Raw genomic sequence first — 25,373 nt, forward strand, 5'->3', positions numbered from 1 at the left:
GGGATGCTCCTCTCCCCTCCATCTCCACTGCCAACAATTTGGGCCAAATGACCTTCATTCCTTAAGGCATAGATGAGCACAACCACCTGCCTGGCCTCCACATCCACCCCTCCACCCTGCAACAGGAAGTCATTTCTCAAAACCCAATTCTCCTCAAGCACCACTCCTCTCCCTCCTCTCGTGGAGAACTCTCCAATTGTTTCCCAAGGCACCCCACCATGTTCCAGGCCCTCTCCCGCCTCCAGCCTGACCCTCTCGGTTCCACACATACTAGACTTCCAAATCCTTATGTCCCATGCTCCTTCCTGCCCCAGAGCCTTTGCATAGGCTGTTACCACTGACAGACTAACTCTTCTCCATGTGTCAGATCTCAACTTGAGCATCACCTCAAGTAAGCCTTGCCTGAACTCCAAGGAATACAAATTCCTTCTTATAGGCTCTCCCAGAACTTCACAGTTGTAATTTGATTATTGGCAGGGGAGGTGGCATGGGATTGCAGAGTGGTCTTTAAATAATGTCTCCACCACTCTACTCCGATTTCATTAGGTAGGGACCACGTCTGTTTTTGTATTCAGTGCCTAGCCTAGCACCCAGCACATGGTATACGTGTAATACACATCTGTGAAATAACTGAATAAGCAAACTAATTTCTCAAATTAGGCCAAAAACCCTGGAATAAATCAACCCCCACTGTAGATAGACCTGAAGACTTCTTTGCAATCACTTTGCTTCCCTTTTTAGCAATTCACCCTTTAGATTTGGGTAGAAATGTTACCTAAATAGATTAGCCTCAGCATAAACAGTCCAGAGGATAACTAACAACCAACGCCAAGTATCTTGTAAGTGTCAGACTTCTGCTTCCCACACCCTACACTCTCACACCTGACACGCTCTCCAGCTGCCCAGCAGAACTGCTGGAGTTGGAACTTGAAGGAAATCCACCATTTCTGGGGTGAGGGCTGCCATTTCCAGAGCTACCTGACAGGAAGGCAAAATCTCAATGTGTTCCCATGCTGAAGTCAAGCGCAGGTAACACTAGGAAGGGTAGTGTTGTCACACAAGCAGGGACACCAGTCACATACACGTAGTCCATGTGACTAGTGGCCACAAAGTTGTGCACTGCAGTGGGCCTGAGGACAGGCTTTAATGTAAGACCACTGGCAGGTACGTAGCTAAGACCAAGATTTTGAACAGATCTTCCATGAGGATGCTGAAGTCTCTAAGAAATCTGGTAGAAGCATGAGTGAAAAGGAATGCAGTGGGCCAAGTGCGAGAGTCATCAGTAACGGAGAAGTCAGGAGTCAACAAGGAGGGAGTGGGTGGTAAAGTCTAACGGCAAGACACTGAATCATATTATGCACTTTCCTTCATTCTGTTTTTTACTCAAATACATTATTCAGTTCTTATTAAGTTAACTTCTACCAACTTTGTAAGAGAACTTTTAATGGCTGAGTAACATTCCATGGTGGGAATGAGCCATGGCTACTTGCCTTTTGATAACCCTTTGTCCATCTGAGAAAAATATAGATTTAACTATTAACTAGGAGAGTACTTTTCAACTTGGGCAGTTTCATTCCAAAGACATGATTTATGCAAGTTATAAGGGGCAATGAGGTAAAATGAAAGCATCAAATGTTGTTTCTGGCTGGTGCAGGTGCCTGTGAGGCAGCAGAATGAGACTACATCTGAAAGTACTCCCCCCCACCCCCTAAAGAGACTGGAATCAACACGCTGTCCAGTAGTGGACAGAACACCAAGTCACCAGGATGGATAAAGACCCTTTCCCCCCAACTCTTGCTTTCCAGTCTTCTAATGCCCACTACTGGCAGAACCTAACAAGAAATAAGCCAACGTGGGGGGGGGGGGGGAGCCCCAACTCCAGCGTCTCAAAGCCTGATAAAGAGCTTAGACACAAGTTTCAAACCAAATCTGGTCCTCCTCTTAGGAAGCCCAGCATCCACACATATTTAACCACCACGTAATAGTAACGCTGCATGCTTTTACCGATCAAGATGCAACTACCTTTCATACAAAAGAAGACACTCATGCTCTCCAAATCAAAAGGGAAGACAGAAAGTGCATCATCATACCGATCACTGCACAGTGTGTTAAATTGCTCCTCTAATTCAAACAGTCCCACATGAATATTCTACAAGAAAATGTACATAGTTGCTATAGCTCTTATTTCTAAAATGCTCACAAGGCCATAGCTGGTATTTTAAAAATTCTCCCTCCTATTACATGTTTCATTGCTTTCAGCCAGCACCTCAGTTGTTTGTCTTGTTTTTTTTTATTTACAAAATGAAGTGGCCCCAAAAATCATACTTGAAGGATCTTCTGAATGCAGTTTTCTATTACATTTTACCTAGGTACATGGAAGTAATAAGAGGTGTTGGAATCCCCTGGGTTCCAGACATGGTCCTCCCTGTCCCCACTGTACAGCAGCACCCACATCTGTCCTTGGTAATTGGAACCAATCATTCCAGTCAGTACACTTTTTTTCTTTACCTGTTGGTTCAATGGGATGAATAATCCATAAATATAGTCTACTATACTGCCCTGAAACAAGTCTCCAGAGATTTAAAAAAAAATATGTACATCCCTGAAAATACAGCATTTTAAAAACTACACTGTGATAGTTTCTCCACTTTTCCCAGTCAACAGCATGGAAAACAAGCCTAGAGGGTAAAAAACTGGCTGAAATACAGCATGGAAAAGTGAAGACAGAAGTGGTACTACTAATTTGGACCCTAACCTAACCACCTCCATAATTCAAAGATTATCAAACAGGAAATTATTAGTTTTAAGGAGAAGAGCAGCATGACTGCTTTAAATAAACACTGGTGGCAGCAGCAGAATAAATGTGTAGGAGGCAGGGAACACCAGCAGGTATTAAGACTACAATGCTATTAAAATACAGACTCCACGACAGAGGAAAAGAGGCAGATAGAAAAGGCAGGAAATACTTGGTAACTGCTAAGACTCAGTCATCGAATGGATGTCTGCACAGCTGGAGAATGGGAGATGGGGGTGGGTGGTGTGATGTGTTTAGCTAAGTGACCATGGACAAGTTACTTAGCCTATGTAACCTCGACTTCCTTTTTGTAATATACACTACAAAAATAGTAGCAGCTATTAATAACAAATGCCCATAAGACAGTAGTTATAGGACTGCACAAAATCATGCTCAGCAAAGGCCAAACAAGGTGGGCCAAGGTGGAAAACCAGGAGAAAAGCACCTTAATTTTGAGAAATCATTTCAAGACCTTAAAACTATCACAACTAAGACAAAATAAAAATGAAAGTGACTAGTATGTAAACAACATGCCAGTACACTGATACAAATACCATAGACACATTAAAGCTAAATAACCAACTATTTCAGAAGTATATCCTACCTCTAATAGCACAATTAGGGCTTACAACTTCACAAATCTCTATTTCTCCATAAACAGGTGTATCAAGTTCTGCTAAGACAGTACTTCAGCATGACAGTTTGCCATTTTGCCAACGATTTGAAAATAGCTAACTTTCAACCTATGTAAATAGTCCTGAACATTTAAACTGTAATTGTAACAAGGAAAGGAGGTGGATGCAAAAACCCCAGAGAATATTAGTTTAAATGTACCCTTATCACCAGCAACGCATCTTCCTGTCCTTTGAGTCCATTCCTTCAATTTAGATGGATTCAGTTCAAAGAATAAACTAAGACTAAAAGTTCTACATCATAGCACCTGAGGTAGCTAACTAACTAGTCCAAGCATCTCAAGCATGGCTGTGGTTTAATAAATACTGGGAATTCCAAATATCTGGAAATAAAGACCTAGGTTTTACAAAATTTTTTTTAATTCAACAATGAATGGTAATGGGTATTAACTACACTTATTGTAATCATTTCACAGTATACACAAATATTAAATCCTTTTTACCTGAAACTAATATAATGTCATGTCAGTTGTACCTCAGTTTTAAAAAGGTTTAAATACTAACCCAATTTCATTTTGGGGTAAACAATGATTACCTGCAATTATCAATTCAGGATTATCTTGATCATATTTAATTCCAGCTACTTCTATTACTGCACAAGACGTTTTGAAGCCACATCAAAAATTACTAGTAAGTGAAAAAATACTCAAAAATACTTTATAGACTTAATGTCCAAGAAGATTACTATTTTCTTTAGTATCATCAGACAAACCTACCAATATGCTATTCTCAAGCCATGTTTAAATTGGAAGGAGGGGCTTAATGAATTAAAATCTCAAATTTTATGCATTGTAATGCTGGTAAATAGCTCAAAATAAAAAATTACTGGCAGAAAGCTAGCTGTCACACAGGTAAAAATTCCCTAAATGCTCAAAAATAACAATAGTCTAGGAAAAGTAGAGTGTTAACCTCTAACTTTTTCAGCCAGAACTCAAGAGCAAATTACCAAAGCTGCTGTGGATTTAAAAGTAGACAATGAAGCCAAGCTTCTCATTCCATAAAGGTCAAACAAGAAAACAAACACTCACCTGAAAAATCACTGTCTAAATAAAAGAAAGAATACACAATATACAAAGATTGTGTAATGTATCCACACAAGCACGCTACTCTTTGAAATTTAAAGAAAAAATTTATTGAAGATCTGAAAAACAATTTCTAAAAGACTGACTTTTCCAGAAAACTGTAGCTACACAATGCATTGCGTCTATCATGTTAAAACGTGCATTAGACACAAATACAAAAACCATGAAACAAGCCACCATTCTTCAACAATCTGAGCAAAGATAAAATGCCTAAGGAACAACATGGATGACTTGCAAAGGATGGGCTCTTTACTTTAAGCACCATAAAAAAAAGAGGGGAGCACAAATGGATGAGTGTGTTCAGTTATATACACTGAATTGAACCTTTGGCACTAGGAATCAGAGCATTCTGTCATATAGCATTAACACATATTATAAAAGTGCGTAGTGTCAAAGGAATAGAACCACCAGCATTCAAAAGCAGCTTTGTCAACTAAGCAATAAAACACTCTACAGTATGTCTCTCTGTTGTCCATCACTGAATACACTGGTAGCAACTTTGAAATGAAAAAAAAAAAGAAGAAAAAAGGAGCTGTAACCCCTTTTATTTTCTCTGTTTAAAATCAAACAGAAAAAACAAACATCAATTCTGTTATACACTAACATTTCCAAAGTACATCATTTGTACAAGAGAATGACTGAAACAAAAATGTGTTTACAGAGATCCAAACATAAGTGAGTGTAAGAGCCTCACACAGCTTTCCGATGGTACTCAGGAGGGGCCACTTCATAATCGCTGGCACTAAACAAAGTTGCAGAGTTCTTTGCCAGGTATCTAAAAATGAAACGTTATTCATTACAAGTATGGAAAAAGAATCATATTTTGAACCTAATCTCTTCTCAATTATACACAGAAGCCACACAAAGCACTTTAAAATATACTAAAACAATTGCAACCTCACAGTAAAACCATGTAATTACAACTCAGACAAATAGGGTTATTATATACCAGACAACAATGCATAAAGGAATGAAGTCCAGGGTTACTCCCTTTATTTCAAATAAGCAAAGAACAGGAGCCACCAGCATACCAAGCTAAGCACTTACTTAGATCACCTTTAAGAAACAGGTATTGTCATCCTAAAAGAATAACATCTAATTGTTTTCTTTACCTCTATGAAATCCATCATATTACATAGATTCAGAAATTGACGGGGGGGTGTAGAGCACATGCTTACCATGTACGAGGTCCTGGGTTTGGGTTCAATCCCCAGTACCTCCACTAACTAAACCCAGTTACCTCCCCTCACAAAAAAAAAAATTTTTTAAGAAAAAAAAAAATTAATGAGTAAATTTCAAATTTAAACAAAATTAACACTATAAAAATCAGAGACCAGTAGCAGAAATGTCAAGTAGCAGACTTCTCTTTCATAAAGAAATTGGGGTAAAGAGAGGTTATTTATTCATCACTGGCAGAGCACAGACTATAAGGCTGTTTACATTCCCACGCACATGTTGGTTTTTTAATTATAAAATACATGATGCCGCTTAAGAAAATTCAACTACAGAACTACATAATATAGAAACAGAAAACTTAAACCTTCCCTCCCAACATCATGCCCAAGAAATAACCCACTAAGTATGATCCATACTTTTCCAAAGATTGAAAATGTTTCTCTACAAATGAGAGGAATCATACCAAACTCTATTGGAATTTAATTTTTTTAAATTAACACAACAAGGACACCTTTCCGGATCAGTAATTTGGGCCTACCTCAGCCATTAATAGTTAAAAATTCTTCACCATTACTTTTTTTTTTAATGCAAAATACATGCTTGGAAATCTTTGTGCATTTAAGCATTTCCACAGGATAAGTTCCCAGAACTGTAACTGTCAAAGGGTAAAAGCACATTTAAAACTTTTATATACACTGCCAAAAAGCCCTCCAAAAAGCTGTAGAAACCAGGACTGCCTTTTCCTCCGTTTCTTCAATCTTTTAATCTAAGCCAATGTGATGATATTTTAATTTTAATATTAAACATACTTTAATGGCTTTTGTACAGACCTTTCTGTAAATTTCCAATGACCTCCTTTTCATTCATCTTTTTCTTACTGAATGAGAACTTTTTTGTATAAAGATACTTTAGCATATACGTAACATGTATTCCCTTCATCTTTTAAGCACATATTTTTAATCACAGTTTAAACTTGTATGAATTTCCTGTATTGAGCTTAACTTTTAAAGACCTTTCTTACTACAAAAATCATAAAAATATTACTTTACATTTTTCCTTCATTACCTTAACAGTTTTAATTTTGGATTTAAAATTTTGATTCATCTAGTTTTGGTGAATGACAGTAAGTCTGGATCTAATTTTGTTTTCTTCCAAAGACTAGCTAGACCGCTGTTCCCATCACCATCTACTAAGCACTCCATCATTTCCTCCTCTTGTTGATATGCAATCCTGTCATTTGTGTTATTCCCACATACCTGTACTTGTATTGTTTGCTTAACATTATGTATCTACCCCTGTACCAATACCACATAATTTTAGTTGTATTATAGTATTTATACTGTCAATCCATCACAGAGTAATTTTCAGTACACTGAACTAATCCATGTTTAATTTCAAGCACATTTTTAGACTTACTTTAGGAAATCATGAAGATAATTCAGTAATAAAGCAAGGCTCTTCTCATCCAGAGGCGTATAGGCCAACATTGCTCCAATTCGTACTATTTAAACAAAAGAATTTAGTCAAAGTTACATCCAAGGTAGCGCTATAGCCATATATTTCCATTGTGTGAGCAATTGCAACCATTACTGATTCCTCTGAAGTACACCATTTTAGAAATTGACTTTAAACAGGTTTTAATGTATTAAATAAAATTTTGAATTTGAACTGAATGTTTTTAAACATTACTTTGTTAGCCCCCTTCATATAAATTAGGAAAGACAAAAGGCCCAAAGGAAAAAAAGTAAAATTTTGTTTTCTAAATGGCATATTACCAAATAATCTCAGTAGATGTGGTGCTCCATACACCTGGGACATGGGCGCGTCAGGATGATCGGCAAGGATTTCAGCATACTGTGGTCTCTCAAATTTGTAGAGTAGTTGAGTGCCCAACATTACATTGAAGTATTCCTTTATCCCTGCCACGACTTCATTAACAGCATACTCCCTGATAAATAAAAATATTTACCTTCAAAGCAGGCCATTGAAAAGAACTGAGAGATAAGGATTAGGTCAACCAACATGAGGGTAAGGGATTAAGTTAAAGGCTAAACTAATTGACAATGAACCTCTACTGAACAGGTTTTTTTTTAAAAGAAGAGATTTAGTACGAGCACAAGGAATCAATTCTAAAAATAAACCAGTGGTAAGCAAACTACAGCCCTCAGGCTAAGGATGATTTTTACAATTTCAACTAGTTGTACTCTAAATGGTTATATATGTACTTACATAAAATAGATTCAATTTTACCTAGAACATTTATTTGGCTCTTTAAGAAAAAGTTTGCCAGCCAAACCCCCTGTGTTAAAGCAATGAAATTCTACTTTGCTAGTTTCTGATGGTACTACTTTAAGAGTACGTATTTCAGATAATTTCTTTGGCAATAATGTTTGAAATGTATGGGTATACTTCAAAGATATGTATATTCTTACTTATTATCTGTGTTTCCTCGAGATTTCTTATAATTTGCATAATCCTCTAGAATGGAATCCACATTCTTCTTGGCAGGAAGATAAAAGAGCTAAGAAAACAAAAAAATACTTGAATACTAATACTGTTTTTCAATAAAAAGGTATACTGGAACTTTTAATGCAATAAAATATCACCTAATAGTATTACAAAACAGCAAAGGAAACTGTTCACTTAAAACATAGTTAACATGGCTGAGGAACTAAGAATTTAATTTTATTTAATTTCAAAAGCCAAATGTGGCTAGTAGCTGCCATACCAGACAGCTCTAAACACTGGTAACCTGTTGAACACACTATACTATCGCTACATATGGAATGGTCCTGCACATATTCCTCCGTGATATTATTAAATCATCATTTACTGTATTGTATGATGGGCCAGACCCTGTCTGAAGCACCCGAATGCTCTTTTCATCCTCACATCAATACTATGAGGTAGGGACCCATTATTCCACTACATGTAAAAACTAAAACACAAAAAGGCCCAAGTAACTTGCTCAAACTCAGTAAGTGGTAGAACCAAGTTAAACCTAGCAGTTTAGCTCCAAAGCCAAACCAAGAAGCAAACGCATTGTACAGTGTATGAGATGTCTATTAAGTTTCATAATCCTCATGCAGTCCCTATTTCCCCCCTCAATCCTGCCTGTACCATTTAAGAAATCGGTTCCTTTGTTCTCCAGAGTGCCTCATTCTGGACTTTTATGACTTTATTTTTATGATGTTTCACACATACCTCATAATGTTCCTATTTCCTGTAGACTGGTAATTAGACAAAGGACCTTGATTAGACTCAGGTTCTTCTGAAGGTCACAAATACCCTGCAGGCAGTATTGTGTGCTTCCTATTACACTCCACTAGCAGTAACATATGTGATGATGTCCCATTGTTAAGGCAAGAAATACATGCTTCTTTTCATCAATTTTCAGAATGACTTCCTGCCCTAGCAACTGCCAATTCTTTTTTAAATCATTAAAAATCCACGGACTTTTATATATGTACTTTTTTATTTCATTCCCTTCAAAGTCCTTTCTGGCAATCAAATTATTCAGTCCCTCAATTAAAATGCTCATACTGTCAATATTCAAATCTACACAACCAGTTCTTTAAAATTTTTTTTTTAAACGAGCAACAACATATACAATCTGTATAGCTTTCAAGTTACCTGTTTTTGTCGGGTAATTAAGTCCCAATCATCAACAAGCCATGGTTTTAGTTCTTCAGGAATCTTTACTTTAACCTCAACTCTGTTCATGAATGTTTCCTCCTAAATAGAAAAAGGGCATTAAACATCTGTCTTTTCTTGCTGAGTAACAGCTCTAAAAGAGTTTTCTAAAGGCTTTTCTGGACCTTTAGAGGCATTGGGTATAAATTATTTACTCACACAGGCTGTTGGAATTGTCATTTCAAAAATGGTAAAGCATCATATAGCTAGCTCTGGGGAGAAAAGAATCCTGGTAAGTCTATTCAGTGCCTCTTCATGTGAAGGCAAATACGCTTTAGCAAATCTTTTCTTCTGTAAATGACCACTCCAACTTGATGCTTTTTAACTTGTATTTTTCAAATTCATTGATTTTGAATAGTCGTATCATCAACAACTAGCCAAAACACAATTCTAATACATAAAACTAAATGTACTGTCTTCTTTTTTTTTAATATTTTTTGAAGGGCAATTTATTTGTTTAGTTTGGGGGGGGAGGGAGAGGTAATTAGGTTTATTTATTTCTTTATTTTTAGAGAGGGTACTGGGGATTGAACCTAGGGCTTTGTGTTTGCTAAGCATGCGCTCTTGTCACTTGAGCTATACCCCCCCCCCCATACTGTCTTCTAATTTGTCTTCAATAGCTGCCTAAAAATGCCTGGTTTTCAGAACATACCACTGTTTCTAAGTATATCATTGCTTTATTATAACCTCAGCTTCAGAAATGTAAACTATGTCAGTTAAAACTTTAAAAACCCTATTTTTAAATTCATAACTTTGGAAATTATAAACATAATTAGAAATAAGACATTTTATTCACTTATGTATGATTTCTAAACTATTATATACACACATATATATGTGAAACTGATAGGCTTTCCTGGTATTTTTTTGTTTATTAAATCATCTTGGGACACACTAAACCATTTAATGTGACCTAATTAAGTCTATTCAGTCTAATACCAAAGAAATACTGGGTCTTATACAAGAACACAGAGCTTTACAGCAAACATCTGATGAGTTGCGGGGTAAAATTTAGCAGGAATGTATCTAGAGCTACAAGTGAAATAAAAAACAATGTATACAAGTGTATCCTTTATTCAAAAGGGAAATTTTTCAATTCAGTAGTTGACTACGTTACCAATGGATGCTTCTGAAGGCTCAAAGTTCTGACTATTTTATTGTGTTGTGTAACATGACAGACTAAAATTTCTAACATACTATACATTAACTTAGGGAAAAACTCACGTTTTCAACAGTAGGATCTACTCGGGCCCTTTTCTTGCGAGGAGGCTGAGGTGTCTCACTGGTACTGCCACCATCTCCATTTCCAGGTGCTATAAAAATTTGGGGGTGAGGGGAGATTTTTAGCTTAACAAATGAGAAACTCTAAATAGTTTCATGACATACTTTTGATTTTTCTCACTACATAGGTGTTACTTAAATCTGTATTAAAGATAGCATTCCTACTAAAAACATAACTTTTATGAACAGCCCTACCAAACATTTAGTACATGGTAAAATTTACTATTACCATTTTACATTTATTTTTACAATATATCTTCTCAGGGCCAGTCATTAAGACTAAACAATATGAAAATAATAAATGCTTACAGGTTTCTCTGTGGTAGAAAAAGGATCATTTAGTTCTCTACTACTACGTATCTAATTCTGTAACTGCTGTGAATCATATTTGAGACCATCAACATAAGTTTACTCTAAAACTTCGTAACTTTTAAAACTTAACAGTGAAGGCAAAATGCAAATGTTATAAAGGTAGAATAATCGATTTTAACAAAAAAGTTAATATTCTTACTTTTCTGTTTGTTCTTTTTTGTTTTCCTGAAAGGAGGGAAGAAAAAGAAAAATAATTATTTTTAGTAAAACTGCCTCTTTAAATTCCCTTTTACCAGGGTTAAATTCATAGAGAAATACTGCCTTGTTTGGTAAGACCACACAGTGATCTTTTTCCCTGCTCAGACACAAGGATTTTTACTAATAGTTGGGTAAATTCACATTTCCCTCCACATGGGGAAAAATAAACCAAAAACACATCAGGAAACTTCCTTCCAGGATTATATTACTCATTTGTAAGTTTATAGCATGTAAGTTGTAAAAATATACTTTATAAGAGAAGTGTTACAAACACACAAAAAGCTCCAAAGGTTAAAATATTTTTCCCAACTACTTTAGCACTAGCGTAATTTGATTTTGGATTTGTATGTTTTCAGGCCAACCTCTAACTCCAGTCTCACTGATTCAAATTCTGTTTCGCTTATTTCTTCTCTAAACTATATTCTCCCCTTTACAACAACAAATACTCTCTTCTCCCATTTGTAGAACAGAGCTAATGTCTTGGTTATTATCTGCAACAGCAATTTAACTCATATCTATTTACATACATACTGCAAAGCAGTAAATTACCAATTTTGACTTTATAAATTCTTTCTAGACTGTAAGGAAAACAAGTTTACAAAGCCCATGATTATGGATTATGCCAGTGGGACCGTAACAGAACAACTGATTATTTTTACTTTTCTACATCTTAAATACTTATAAATGCTGTTAATTACCTGTATTTACTTAATTCAGAGCTTGGAGTTTATTTGACATCTCTAATTAACTTACGTTGGCTATGAACACAAATATCTGGCCATCTCAAAGTACAGATTTTCCCCTCCTTCTCTAAGGTTAACTTCTGTAACACAAATATTTGCTGGACACTATTTCTGGGTCAGATTAAATCATTAACTTTTACTTATACATGTCAAGAACACATGGGGACCAAGAGAAGCCAAGAGATCTTATATTCATTTCTTACCCACTCAGTCTATACCATAAAGTAAAAAAAAAAAAAAAAAAAAAAATACTGACAACTGATCTCAACTCTAAAGATCTATAAACTATACTTCAATGAACCCCAGTGGTAAAGATTTGCTTCAAACTTCTTGCTTTGTATTAAATTAACATGCAACCTAGTTTCTCAAAGTATGCAACAGATTTCGTACAATAGACTGATGCTTTGTCTTCCTATTTCTAAGCTTTATGACTGTTATAATCAAAATATAAGCTGTCTGATGCAACTTACTTAAAAGAATAACTGAAGTCCTAAGTCATTCTTGAGAAGTCATTTCACTAAATAATGAACCACCAAAGTAAACCTTTGAAGCCAAAGTGCTTACAAAATTCACATGTATTTGCTAGTTTAGAAAGCAGAAACCCCCATCCTTAAGGACCTAGATGTCAACAAAGTAAAAGGTATATCTGGTTCTTACGATACACTCTAGCCCGATGCATTTATATTTATGCATATTCAGAGAAAGCTAAAGAACAATTACCAAACACTAAAGATGATGTAGGGCATAAAACTAAAAATTAAACATTCAAAATCGTTTTGAAATCAAAAGTTTAAAAAAAAAAAAAGATTTAATTACCGTTTTTTAATCTCTGAGTCTACCAGAGCAAAGCAGTACTTAAAATTGTATGATGCCTTCCTAAGCACTCAGATTATGACCTTATCAAAATGCTATTTTCCCATTAAAAGGATGGCTCCTGGAGAAACATTAAGTTCCACTGTCTCAGGGCAGAAAATGTACAAGGTAATCCTAGAACATTCTGTCCTACCTACTGAGAGACAAGAAGATCCAAGACTCAAGATATCTTAAAAGACTCATGAGCCAATTAATCTGAAGTGGTCCCCCTTGTCCAAGGACAGAAAACTTGAGTTTTAAAGCTTTACCTCATATACTTACTCAGCCATTGTTTCTGTAGTCAAAACTATGCAACTCTACAAATTCAAATGTTTTTTAACTCAGATACAAATAATTTTTAGGCCTACTACTTTCTATATTCATTATCTATACGAACTTTTAGCAAATACAGCTTTATTGACAAAAATCCATTTTTCCATACAATGAAAAAGTTGCTGGCTTTTAAGATTCAGCTACTCTAGGGGGGTTATAGCTCAGTGGCAGAGTGTGTGCTTAGCATGCACGAGATCCTGGGTTTAATCTCCAGCACCCCCATTAAAAAATAAGTAACTCTAATTACCCACCCCCCAAAAAGATTCAATTACTCTTAAATCCTTTCAAATTCTACTATATAATAGTTTTCCAAAGAACTAAGTCACGGGAGTGTGTTACTACTTATTAACAAAAGCTATGAGCCAACCTCAAATAGTAATCCTTGCCAAATCAATTATCTTCTCACCAAAAAGGTGAAACTTCAAACATTTCAAAATGCATAATTATCTTCATAACTATCACCTAAGTTTTCGGTAGTAAAATCAAACTAGTTAAGTCTAAAAGCAATAGAACTTGGTTTCAAGGAAAAACATACTTCTCTTAGATAAACCCTATTTTAGAGCATGTTATTTTTGATCCTCTGACAAGCACATAACCATTCATTAAAACTATGTCCTTAAAATATTCAAGTTGAAAGAAAAAATGGTATTTTAATAAAAGTTATGATTCTTTATGCTTTCTTTTATCAAGTTACCATTCTACACTGGTTTTCAGATACATAAACTTATTACACCAATGTATGTATATGACTTCCACACACAGGCTTATTATTATTACCAAGGTGTTCTAAATCTTAAGAGTTAACAAGGAATGGTTTTCTTTTTCTTAGGGGGTGATCTGAAATCTTAAATGTCTCACATATTTTTACTATGGATTTCAAGAGGGGAATTAAAATTAACATATACGTTAAGCATTATTGAAAGAGCAATTTGTAAAAACCGCAAAAATCTCAAAACTTATGCCCCAATAATTCAATACTATGCTTGTAAAAGAAAACACATTACGTGCACATTTACACATACAACTTAAAAATAAAATAAGGGTTGTGAATATACTGCCACTGAATTATACACTTAAAAATAAGTGGTAAATTTCATGTTATGTATGTTTTGCCACAGTAAGGGGGGAGGGTAAGAAAACCTGCTAAGGAAAATTACAGAATCAATATGTAATTGATATGTATTTTCAACAACCCAACACTAACGGGATTCTCACTGGCCAGTTTCGAATTACAATATTCCAGTTTCCATTTTCAATAAAGCCTAATACAAGATAGTGGATATTAAGTTTGAATTTCACAAATAGTATGCAAAATTAAAACAAAGATATGAATTTCTTACACTTCAACATTTTTCTGTTGCAGACCAGATGTCTTCTTTCCAGGGGCAGCCCCTCTCATCTTCCCCTCTGCATACTGCTCCCTTCAAAAATAATGTTAATAAAATCATCATAAAATAAGTTATTTATGTGGAAAAATAAATTAATAGCTTGATTTCCTTTTGAAGTTTATATTCAAATTGAAGTCCCAAACCTATTTATATTCTGGTACAAAGTTTTAACAAGTTGGACAAAGATAATGTATCTAAAGAAAAATCAATTAAAGAAAAGAATATGTACCTTAAAAAGAGCCCAGGAGATAAGAACGTAACAATGAACTTGCAACTACTGAAATTCTAACAACATCTTGCTTTGTTTTCTACCCATCTCTAAGGACAGGCTCAAAAAATGATACGTATGCTACTTCCTTTCCCCAAGAAGGACTTCTCTTATCACCCAAAGTCAAAAGCCAAAACACAGTAGCTGACAGGTACCAAAAATCATTTTATAGGGCAGAAAGCCCATGATTTCCATTGTGGATTCCATTTCCAAAAATTAACTTCCAAACATTTCTCCTCATATTCAATATGTTGCAAAACAAACTTACTGATTGGCTTTTTGAAGTTCTCGTTGTTTCTGCAGATTGGTGTCCACATATTTGAGTACTCTGCTTTCTGGAACCCATTCATCCCAACTGAAAAGGAGAAAAGTTAAAATATCATTCAAACATATTGTATTACTATTAAGACTCTGTCCTCCAATTATTTTTTTAGAGATCCAAGAGGCAAGACTTTTGACTGCTCTGAACTAATTTGATAAACTGGCATTACAAATCCATTCTCAACTAAAATGAAAATATAGTGAAAATATGTTCTATAAAAAGGTAATAAACATATTCTCAAAAGCAGCATTCTAAATCTTAACTGCCAGAGTCCAAAAAGCAGATTATTAAATCATTAATTTTTTATTTTATTATTTTTAATTGAAGTATAGCCAGTTTACAATGTTAATTTCTGGTGTACAGCTTAGTGTTCCAGTCATCCATATACATACATATACTCATTTTCATACTCTTTTTCATTATAAGTTACTACAAGATACTGAATATAAGTTACTACAAGATACTGTGCTATCTGTATAAACTTGTTTTCATATTGTTTTGTAAAATGGCAAGAGTATGGCATTTAACATAAAATATCCCAAGCAAGTATCCTTACAGAATAAAGCCACCTAAAAGATTTTTAATTTCCAAAAAATGAGGCACAGGAGTCCATAAGCTTACTTCTTAAAGACCTAACACTAATTAGCTGGTTAACTGTGTTACAAAGTTATAGAATTCTCCGTGACTTAGTTTCATTATCTGTAAAATGGCAGTAATAATACCTATGTCATAGGATTGTTATGAAAATTAAATAATACATGTAAAACACTTGAGTTTGACACACAAAAAATGAACACTCAAAGTGTGTCAGAAATATATTAGGAGGTCCACAATACTCAAATACCATCTAGATCAACTCAACTGAGGCTGTAAATTAAAGTGCTGTAATGGTCGTTAGACTGTATCACCTTAAACCTTTACTCATTCACAAATGAATACACCAACTTTCAAGGCATCACCAAAGAAATAGCTTTCTGAACATCAAAAGGTAGAACCAAACACTCTTAAAATACCTGCTTTCTGGCACTTAGAAAAGCTCCTTCAAAACAAGATTTCTGGATGTTTTTTTCCAAAGGGGAAGACAAAGGTAGGGTCTTTCTCAGGGAATGCTTAATTTTTCATGCAAAGTGATTCTTTTCTCCTGCTGATGGAGCTCCTTTAGTGACACAATTAAATGTATCCTCGAAGTTTTTTATTTAATAATTTTCCACCTCTGACCTCTTACATAAGATAGCCAAAAGAATAAATAATAGAAAACATCCTTCAACATGATTTCCTAGAGAAAACTTTAAAACATGCATTTACCTAGAGGTCAGGAGGGGGTGGTGTACTGAGGGAGCTCCTTCAGGAACAGGAAAAAGGGCTACAATATCCTCACGTGTCTTCAAAGTTTTTTCAGAGCGCCTGGGCCTCACAGCACTTCTGATACAGACAGCATAGTACAAAGTAATCTCAGTAACTAGGTGTAGAATTTGGCTTAAGCTTTATTTAGATTTATTTACAAATGGAATATTTAAATGTCTGTGTCAACAAATTCCAATAAGGTTTTTGAAAATTTAGAAGTATTTTATTATCTACTGCCCTTTTGAAAAAAAAAATATATAGTATTTACCGAAGTTGAAGAAAATTCCGGTTTGGAGATGGGCTTTTGTATGAAGTATAAAAGTATAGTATCCTATGAACCATTTTCAAAATGAGGATCTTTATTTACATATCTATTTACATCTGTTCCAATTCTCTATTAAAGGGAGCCAGCAAATCTTCACTTACCACAAAGTTCCATTTCAGAACCTTGTAAATTCTTTCCCCTTGGTATAAAATTAATCTAAATAAGGACTTTGATCTAAACACCATGTCAATTCTAGAGTTTCTTTTTCATATCAGGAGCTTAAAACTCATGCTGAACCACAGGAACATCTTTTGCTCTAAGAAACATCACTATTAGGACAGTAACTGAAGGCTAAACATTCAGAAATTTTTATATATAGGTCAAACATAAAAGAATTTAATAATTATCTAAAGAAAGCTTGTCATTAACTCCCACAGTCACAATGATCCATGGCACTATTTATACAACACTAAATAAAAATGTAACACACTTGCTGGGTATTTGAATAACTCCTCCACCTTTCAGAATGGGTTTATTTAAAGGCTTCTCTAAATAGTAAAGATGATTTTTTTTCAAAATTACATGTATTTATCTATATACCATATCAAGTACAAAAAAACACATCCTTGTTAATACATCTACAAAGGTATTATTAAAGATCTCCAATATGTAGTACAATTTTTTCTTTCTTTTCCCAAGGAGTAATATATACAATAAGGCAAAAAAACCAAAGCAAAAAAAACTTATGCACCCTATCATTTATTTGTTACTAGATAATACAACAAAGGAAAAAACATTTATTTTCAAGCAGTACTATCAGAAAATACAAACATTTTATATAAATGTATTTCCACAAGTTCTTATAGGCTACAAATGCCACTTAAAACCATGAAACAGTTAATAACAAAAGCTGTGTTCACAGCTAAGATGAAATCCTAAAAATTATTTATAAGTGTACATGGGGTGGGGGACAGACTTATCCCATAAATTTGCTATTTGCTTAAATTTCCTGTATAGATTTAAACTTTCTTATACATGATATGCATAAAATAAGATACCCATTTCCTATAGAGAATCGAGATTCTCATTATATCTTAATATATACTCTTTATCTGATATTAATCGAATATCAATATGTATAACATAAACCTAATAATGAAAGTCTTTAACATTGTTTTTAATAAGGAAGAAAAAACTGTAACACACACTGCAATCTAGAAGATAAACTTTCCTGGATACCAGAATCAATTCAGCATTAATCCTAAAATCCCACTTAAAATCATGGACAAGTTTGCTTTTATAAGACCAAAAATTGAAAAGCCCATGGGGTCATTTTGAGTTACTGTATTACCTACCAATCATTACTAGAAATATTTTAAATATTATTAACGGGGGGGGGGGGGGTCGCAAGGTGCCACAAAGGGTTTTTACAAACTTTAGCCCTCTACCTTTCCACAATTATACTAACGAAAGGAAAGATAATGTCTGATTTCTTCTTAGCTAAAACAATTTCATGAAAAAAATTTCTAATAAAACTGGATTGGTCACCTGGCTAGGGGACTGTACAAAAGACAACCAAGGTAACAAGGTCAGTAAACATAAAGGAAAAAACCTCCTTCCAAAGCAAGAGTACTCAACAAATCAGATGGCACTGTTCACATGAAGAGGCAGGTACCAGAGAATGGCTCAGGTAAACACAAAGCTTTAAAAGCTGCTAGAAAACCACTCTTAAAGAACTACACTTTCTGGCAGTGCTATCTTTGAAGGACAAAACACCATTAACAAAAGTAATTAAGAATCTGTCAAAATAAAAATTATTAGGCTATTAAATTACAGGAACCAAAAATTAGTAAGGTGTCAGATGTGGTACTTATGGGCCCCAAGGAAAAAGACCCATCACTGATCTCCACTGGCTGGATATTCTAGAATGTGTTCAATCTATAACCATCGTCCATTCCCAGCAACATCAAATACATCACTACTTCAAAAAAAAAAAAAGTTTAACTCTTTGGGGTTAAAAATTAGGTTCTGTAATTAAATTTCTGTACCTGCGTTAAACCATATGGTAAAAAGTGAACCACATGAATCCACTTTGTAAGCATATAATTACGTTTCCAAAGTTCAAACATGAGTTGGTCTATACTTCCAAATCAGGCAATCTTTTATCTTTTTCCTTTTTCTAAGTAGAAAAGCCCAACCAGCTTTGGGTATGACTACTTGAAACAATGTAGGTAGCTACTAAGTTTGTGTTAAGGCAAAATACTCAAGCTGTCCTAAAACGTACCAAAACCAGAAAACAGCCGGTCTGACTAATGATTAGACATTATACCAGAACATAAGAAATACTCCAAAAACATAAAATCAAATGGCTGTACACTCTAATTTCTATTATATTTTCATCATACTACAAATGGTTCCCCCTTCCTTCAATATATATTACATTAAAACTGTACAAGAATTAAGAAGCATATGCTTCTGTCAGTCTATGACACAAAGCTACCCTATTAATTACAAAAACTGCTTTTAAATCTAATACTCACTTTTTATTCCAACCACTGTAATGTATAAAGTATTTCACTTGTTTATCCTTTATGGCAACCTTTACACACTGAAATGAAGAAGAAAAAAACTTTAGAAATACTGAAGGAAAAAAAAAGACTAGCTGGGTAATTCAGAAGTAGCCAAGCTTTTAAAGACATGCTCTACATTTAAGAACCATAAGCATAAAAGGCCACCTGAAATCTTCAATCAATGAGCTAGATAAGCTATCCAACAACAGCTAATGAAAGCTGTATTTGTGCTTCCTCAGAGTCCAACTAGTTAAAGCTTTATTTCAAAAACAAATTCAGCTGAAGAAAAATACTTGTACCATATTATTTTAAAATTTCATTGGTTTATGTAAGGCAGTAGCTGTTTTGCTACAGATTATCACCAACTAGCAAAGTGACAGATTAAAAAACATTTTGTGTTCTTCTTAAATCCAACCAAATTATACTGAATATACCATTAAGACATATGTACGTAATAGTTCCTGAGCATCTCCATGAATCCAAATTGTTATTTTAGAACTTTAAAAATATATACCTACTACGCATTTAAACAAGTAAAAAGTAGTGAAAATGGTTTAGTCACACTGACACTTTACAACTGTTAAGACTATTTTCACAGACACATATAAACTATTCACCAAGAACATATGTAGAAACTGCTTTTAACTATTAATACTGTTCAGTATACCATGTTCATTTTTTAAGAAACTACCTTTTAAAAAAGTAGACACATCTTAAATATTTGTGCTAAAAGTTACCAGAAACAAAATACTAAAAACATTTTCGACTTTAGAATGCATTATTCTACTTATCTTTGGCTAAAAGTAAAATCAGTGTTTATAACCTGAGCACAACACTGATACAGAGGAAAAGGCCCCAGAATTCAAACTCTGGCAAACAATGCAACAAATAAAAGTTAAATGTACTCATTTTAAATGTTAGCTTTTATCTTCAGCGTAATATAGTTGGCTCAGTGCTTACTTAGCATGTTTTATTTGTAAGTAAAATGACTTTGACAGTATTTTCTCACAAGTCATTAACTACACAATGCTATTTTGCTCCCATAAACAGAATTCTATCTTTCCCCCTCAGATGCTCTTTCCAACTACTGGACTTAGCAGGTCAGTTAAGATGAATGGCAAGATACCAATGCTTTATGTGACCCACTAAGCAAGCAGTAAGACACCCAAAAACAGAAGAGGAGGAAGTATGAATCTATGAAAACCTATGAATAAGGTAGCCCTCTTACTAAAGAAAACAACCACTGAAATTTGGTATCAAAAAGTCAGATCTAACCAGTAGTTCTGGCTAACTTTTCAAAAGAAAATGGGTTTCATACCTTTGCTTCATATAGAAGAGGCCCATGAAAGCACAGCACTCGCTCACCTGTAAAAATTAAAAAATTTAAAGTACTGGGTTAACTGTGATCTCTCTTCATATATAAGAATATTCACATCTGAGAAAGCCATCACACTTGTACTATTTGTACTTTTGTAATTTCTCAAAAAATTAGGTTAAGTGGGTAAGGATCAATCAACACTTCAGCTCAAACTTCAACAAAAACACCTAGGTAACTGACATAAACAATGAAAACCAACTTATTAGGATGTCAATCTATTTACATCATCACCACCTGCTAAGCAAATAAAATCTACGGCTAGCTATTGGCAGGGTTGTTTTGTTTTGCGGTGTATATTTGGGATTTTAAAGAAAATTTAAGTTTAGGACCTTATGCTCTGTTATCTCTCTATTCTTCCAGCCCTTTTACTGATTAAACTAATTAAAATATTCTAAATACATGAAAACTTCAAAGTGCATCAGAGATGCCTGGATTTTTTTTAAGGTCCCACTATGTTTATGTCTTCTGTGTTCAATGACGTTCTGAGTGTTAAACTGCTTCAACGAACAAAACATGGAACTTACACTCTGTGTTGAACCTACCATTAAGACTTACAAGACTAAATAAAATGCTTGCTCATTAGACAAATCAGGCAGGCAATTTCAGGCAGTACCTCAAAGTATCACTTGATTGTAGAAGAAATAGATTTCTCAAATGTTATTTTAGGTCCTTTTAGGTTTCAACAGATTCAGAGGTAACAAAAGTGCCAACACAGTCAGCTCCTTTAGTTCTAAAATTAAATTAAAATAAGCCTACTAGCTCAATTCTGAAGAAACTATACAGAGCAGTATGGGCGACACTGATATGTAACAAAATGGTTTTGCACAATTTACTGGATTTCATATAACTATCTTCATAAGCAGTATGACAAATGATTGATGAGCTATCTGGGAAGGTCACAGGGAGGGGCCCAAGCTGAGAGAAACAACTGGTATAAAAGCATAGAAGAAACATGATATAAATTCTTGTGCAGTGGTCCCTTCTGAGGAACCACTGCCAAAGGATGCTTGGCCTATGCAAAACTTAAAAGTGGAGACTAGAAACAGAGACGGAAGACTTCTTCCAAAAGCCAGGAATAAGAGCAGAAATACTTGTGAACCAAAAGCAGTCAGACAGCTCAGCCAAAGTATGAACAACTTAAACTGACCTCCAGTATGGTGGGAGCATTAACCAGAACAGGAAATTGAGGAAGGCTTTTTCAGATCAATTTTGGAATGTTACAGTGGCTCTAGGACATCCAAACTGGAGCCATCTAGTAAGCAGTTGAGTACCAGTCTGGGTAAGAATAAGACCAGGGGGGATATAAAGCATAGGGCTAATAAATACCACCAAAAACCAGCGGGGATTGGGGGGAGGTATAGCTCAGTGGTGAGGGCAAACTTAGCATCCACGAGGTCCTGGGTTCAATCTCCAATACCTTCATTTAAAAAAAAAAAAAAAAAAACCTAATTACTCCCCCAAAAAACAAAATAAAAAAGCAAAAACAAAAAAGCACCAAAAATCAGACCTGTGTCTCCTAATTTAACTCTCCAGGTTCTGTTTAAAAGCACCCTGAAAATGGCCTTATTCACCCGGTCCTTTTGGCTGCTGCCACCAAAGACAACTGCACTGAGGCTAAGGCCCTTTGACCTCCATTCTAGTTATCTGGCCCTATTATCTTGTTGAAAAAACATACAGCTAAATTGAGAAGTGGAAAGACTGTTAATTGGGGAATGGGAAAACTATTGTTCCAGGTTTTTTTTTTTTAACCTTTCTCCACTCTTAATCCTTTCTAGTATCAAACTACAAAAATAATTTTGCCCAAGGCTCTTAAATTTAAGGGTGATGAGATTTGATTTCCCCATCCTCCCACTGGTTTGCTTACCTGGAACATTACTAAAAGCCCAGCAACAGCCAGTCTCCTGACAAGCCAAAAGGGTCCACTCCTAGACAATGAGCTAGATGCCCAACAGTTTTCTTTACCATATGCTTTAACAAATTTCAAGTGGAAAAAGCAAGTCCAGTGCAAAACAGTCACTGTGCTGAAAAGTTGCTTATAACATACACTGTACCATTATTAAGTAAGAAAAACTTTCATGTTTAAAGGAATCTTGAAAAAATACTATTTCTGATAATTCCTATTTCTACCATACAAAAGCTCAGTTCTTCTGCAGTTTTATGTAATTGTTAGCTCCAACAAAATATTCCTTTTTCCTTACCTATTCTGTGAAAGTGTTTCTAAATAATTACAATTTCTTAAAGATGGTTATTCAACTCAACTTTGACACTAGAGTAGAAAACATGCCTAGAAAGTGATGGTAATGGTAGATTGTTTGGTAGCTGCCAAAACCTTACAGATAACCTTGGTTCCTCCTCTTCTCTCATTCACCACTACAGCGGCACATGTATTCTTCTTTATTATCCCTTCTCACTCTACCGCCCCCCTAATTTAGAATTAAAGCACTTCCTCCAGAAAGCCATTCTTAACTGTCCCAAACCTGGATGATTTTTCTTCAACATTCTACAGTGGGGATTAATTTTTGTGCCATGTACCCTTGACAGTCTGGTTAAGCCTAAGGGCCTTTTCCTAGAATGGTTCTATAAAAACAGAAAACATACAGTACTACAGAAAAAAAAAAAAAACCCACTATATTAAAAGTTATCAAAACATGTAAAATATCATATTCTATGGTATTATGAGCTCCTTAATGATGTAAACACTTAGTAAACTACTGATCCAATTAACTGCCACAATTTTGAAGTAATTAAAGAGCATACATTATCTCTGAATGTATTTCCCACAATGGTAATGCTGGGATGTGAAAACATAAAGCTAATAATACCATAAGGTTTTTTTGTTTTGTTCTGCTTTTCTGCGGTGGAGGAGACCTACTCAAAGCCCAGCATCAGCCAGTCTCCTGAAATACTAAATTTCGGTTGGATAATAGAAAAATAACTTGCCCGTCCAAGTTCACGAATCTTCTGAATTATACCCACTGACCCCACATTAACAATCTCTGAAACACAGGGTTTTTAAAACAAGGAATCCACAGAAAGTAGTCATACAGCTTCTCCGGGTGGGAGAAAGCAGGTATTAAGGGTCAGTTATATCAGAAACACCCTTGGAAACCTCTTAAATATTCCACATACTTGGGGTTTGTGTATGTGAGTCTAAAAGTAATCAAACTTAAAAATCCCTAGAACATTTTTTGCAGACCCTCGACATTATGCTAACTAACATACATCCATATTAATGAAAGGGAATTTTAAAGTGTTCTTGCTTGCCTAACAGAATTTTTCTTCTACTTTGACTTAAGCCTCCACTTTAAATTAATAGATATTTTAATTGTGGAAATTAAAGAGCTGTCTTCCACTGAAGTCAGGTTCTACCGTCAGTCAAAACGTCGATCAAACACAATAAAAACTCAACTTTCAAATCAGTTAATCCAACGTTATTGCAATTAGCCAAACAACTACTGTATTTAAAAGATGGCATCAAGGAAATGAGACTAATAAATGGAAAACTTAATTCTGCAGCTAGGTAGTTTATTTTTTTACGAGCAACCGCACAGCAAGAGTGCACTCACATTCCCAGAAGATCGCAGCACTCCGCTTTCTGTAAAGCAAAGGGATGCCTTCAGGCAACACAAAGCCAACCAAGACGCTGGTGTTTTTTTCTCCTGACCCCACCCACTTTTCCCGGGAAAGCGCCGGGGAACCGGTTTACGTACAGTAGGGGTGGAAGAAGGGGGCGCTGCATCTGCCCTAAAGCGGCGTCTGCGGCTGGGGACCGAGGCGCCGGCGGCCATGATGGGGAGGCCATCTTGCGGCGACCATTTTACAACGCAGTTCTCCCGCCCCGAAGCGCGAAGCCCACCGCAGCCGCAGCCCGGCGGCTCCACAGGGCGCCACCACCTCGGGGCTCGAAGCCGCCCCCGAGTCCCAGGCGTTGACCGCCCACGCGGCCAGGGGCCTCCACACCAGCTGCAGAAACCGCCGCCGCCGCTCCCTCCCCTCCCCCACGCCACATCACTTCCCCTAACGGCCGCCATGGCGCACCCGTCGCCTCCCTACAATAGGCTGCTTTCTCGGCGCCCTTTTCCTCAGAACAATAACAAACACTGCACGAAGGCTGTGCCACGCGGTAAGGGCTTCCTCTCCCACTCTAACGCCTGCGTAACCCTTTCACTTCACAAGTATTTTCTCCTCGTGACGCACCGAAACAACCCGCCGCAATGCGCTTTCCCCGCACAAAGCCCTGCCCGCCGCCTTCTCGGGGAGCAGCCCTTGCCACCCACGGCGCCCAAACCTCAACCACCCCAAGCCCCCCTCTCTCTCCTGCGCCGTTAGATACCTTCTCCCCACGGGCTCAGACTTACCCTCCTGGAATTTAGGCTTCGGGTCCTGCTTCGGCGCCATTTATAAGTGATTCGCCGCCGCCTCCTCCTTCTCCCACCACCCCCGACTACCGCCCCCTACTCTCTACCCCACCCAACTCCGCGTCAGACACGCCGTCAGGCACCGCCAGCTCTACATCCTGGGCCCGATTTGCCAGCGCCCGCAGACCTCACAGCACCGCGACCCGCGCAGCCGCCGACCCAGCCAACGGCTGCCCGCCGCGCACGCGCCTCTGCGCCCGCGCC

General features: G+C 36.1%; 1 protein-coding gene across 2 annotated transcripts; it reads right to left on the minus strand.

Moving 5' to 3' along the window:
- Positions 1-5,097: 5,097 nt before the first annotated feature.
- MORF4L1 (mortality factor 4 like 1) lies at positions 5,098-25,319 on the minus strand. 2 transcript variants are annotated; one of them, XM_031440722.2, is made up of 13 exons: positions 25,110-25,319; positions 20,692-20,738; positions 19,344-19,411; positions 16,500-16,616; positions 15,141-15,227; positions 14,557-14,637; positions 11,230-11,255; positions 10,662-10,750; positions 9,378-9,479; positions 8,177-8,265; positions 7,520-7,692; positions 7,161-7,245; positions 5,098-5,343 (listed from the first exon to the last, which is right to left on the minus strand). In XM_031440722.2, exons 1-13 carry the CDS (start codon positions 25,147-25,149, stop codon positions 5,259-5,261), a joined length of 1,089 nt encoding a protein of 362 aa, XP_031296582.1. In that variant the 5' UTR covers positions 25,150-25,319; the 3' UTR covers positions 5,098-5,258. The 2 variants fall into 2 exon arrangements, with proteins under 2 accessions (XP_031296582.1, XP_010982185.2); XM_010983883.3 differs by lacking the exon at positions 16,500-16,616 and having other exon boundaries at positions 25,110-25,315.
- Positions 25,320-25,373: the final 54 nt, after the last annotated feature.

The sequence above is a fragment of the Camelus dromedarius genome, chromosome 29 (assembly GCF_036321535.1).
Source record: "Camelus dromedarius isolate mCamDro1 chromosome 29, mCamDro1.pat, whole genome shotgun sequence".
Classification (NCBI taxonomy): Eukaryota; Metazoa; Chordata; class Mammalia; order Artiodactyla; family Camelidae; genus Camelus; species Camelus dromedarius.

What these genes read in the sequence shown, in the direction of transcription:
- MORF4L1 (XM_031440722.2), bottom strand. Translation starts at nt 25,149, where the DNA reads ATGGCGCCGAAGCAGGACCCGAAGCCTAAATTCCAGGAGG. An exon ending in GAAGCCTAAATTCCAGGAGG is followed by an intron (nt 20,739 to 25,109) that starts GTAAGTCTGAGC and finishes TAATTTTTACAG; the next exon opens with GTGAGCGAGTGCTGTGCTTT. An exon ending in CAACAGAAAAATGTTGAAGT is followed by an intron (nt 11,256 to 14,556) that starts GTAAGAAATTCA and finishes CCCTCCTTTCAG; the next exon opens with GAAAACAAAAAAGAACAAAC.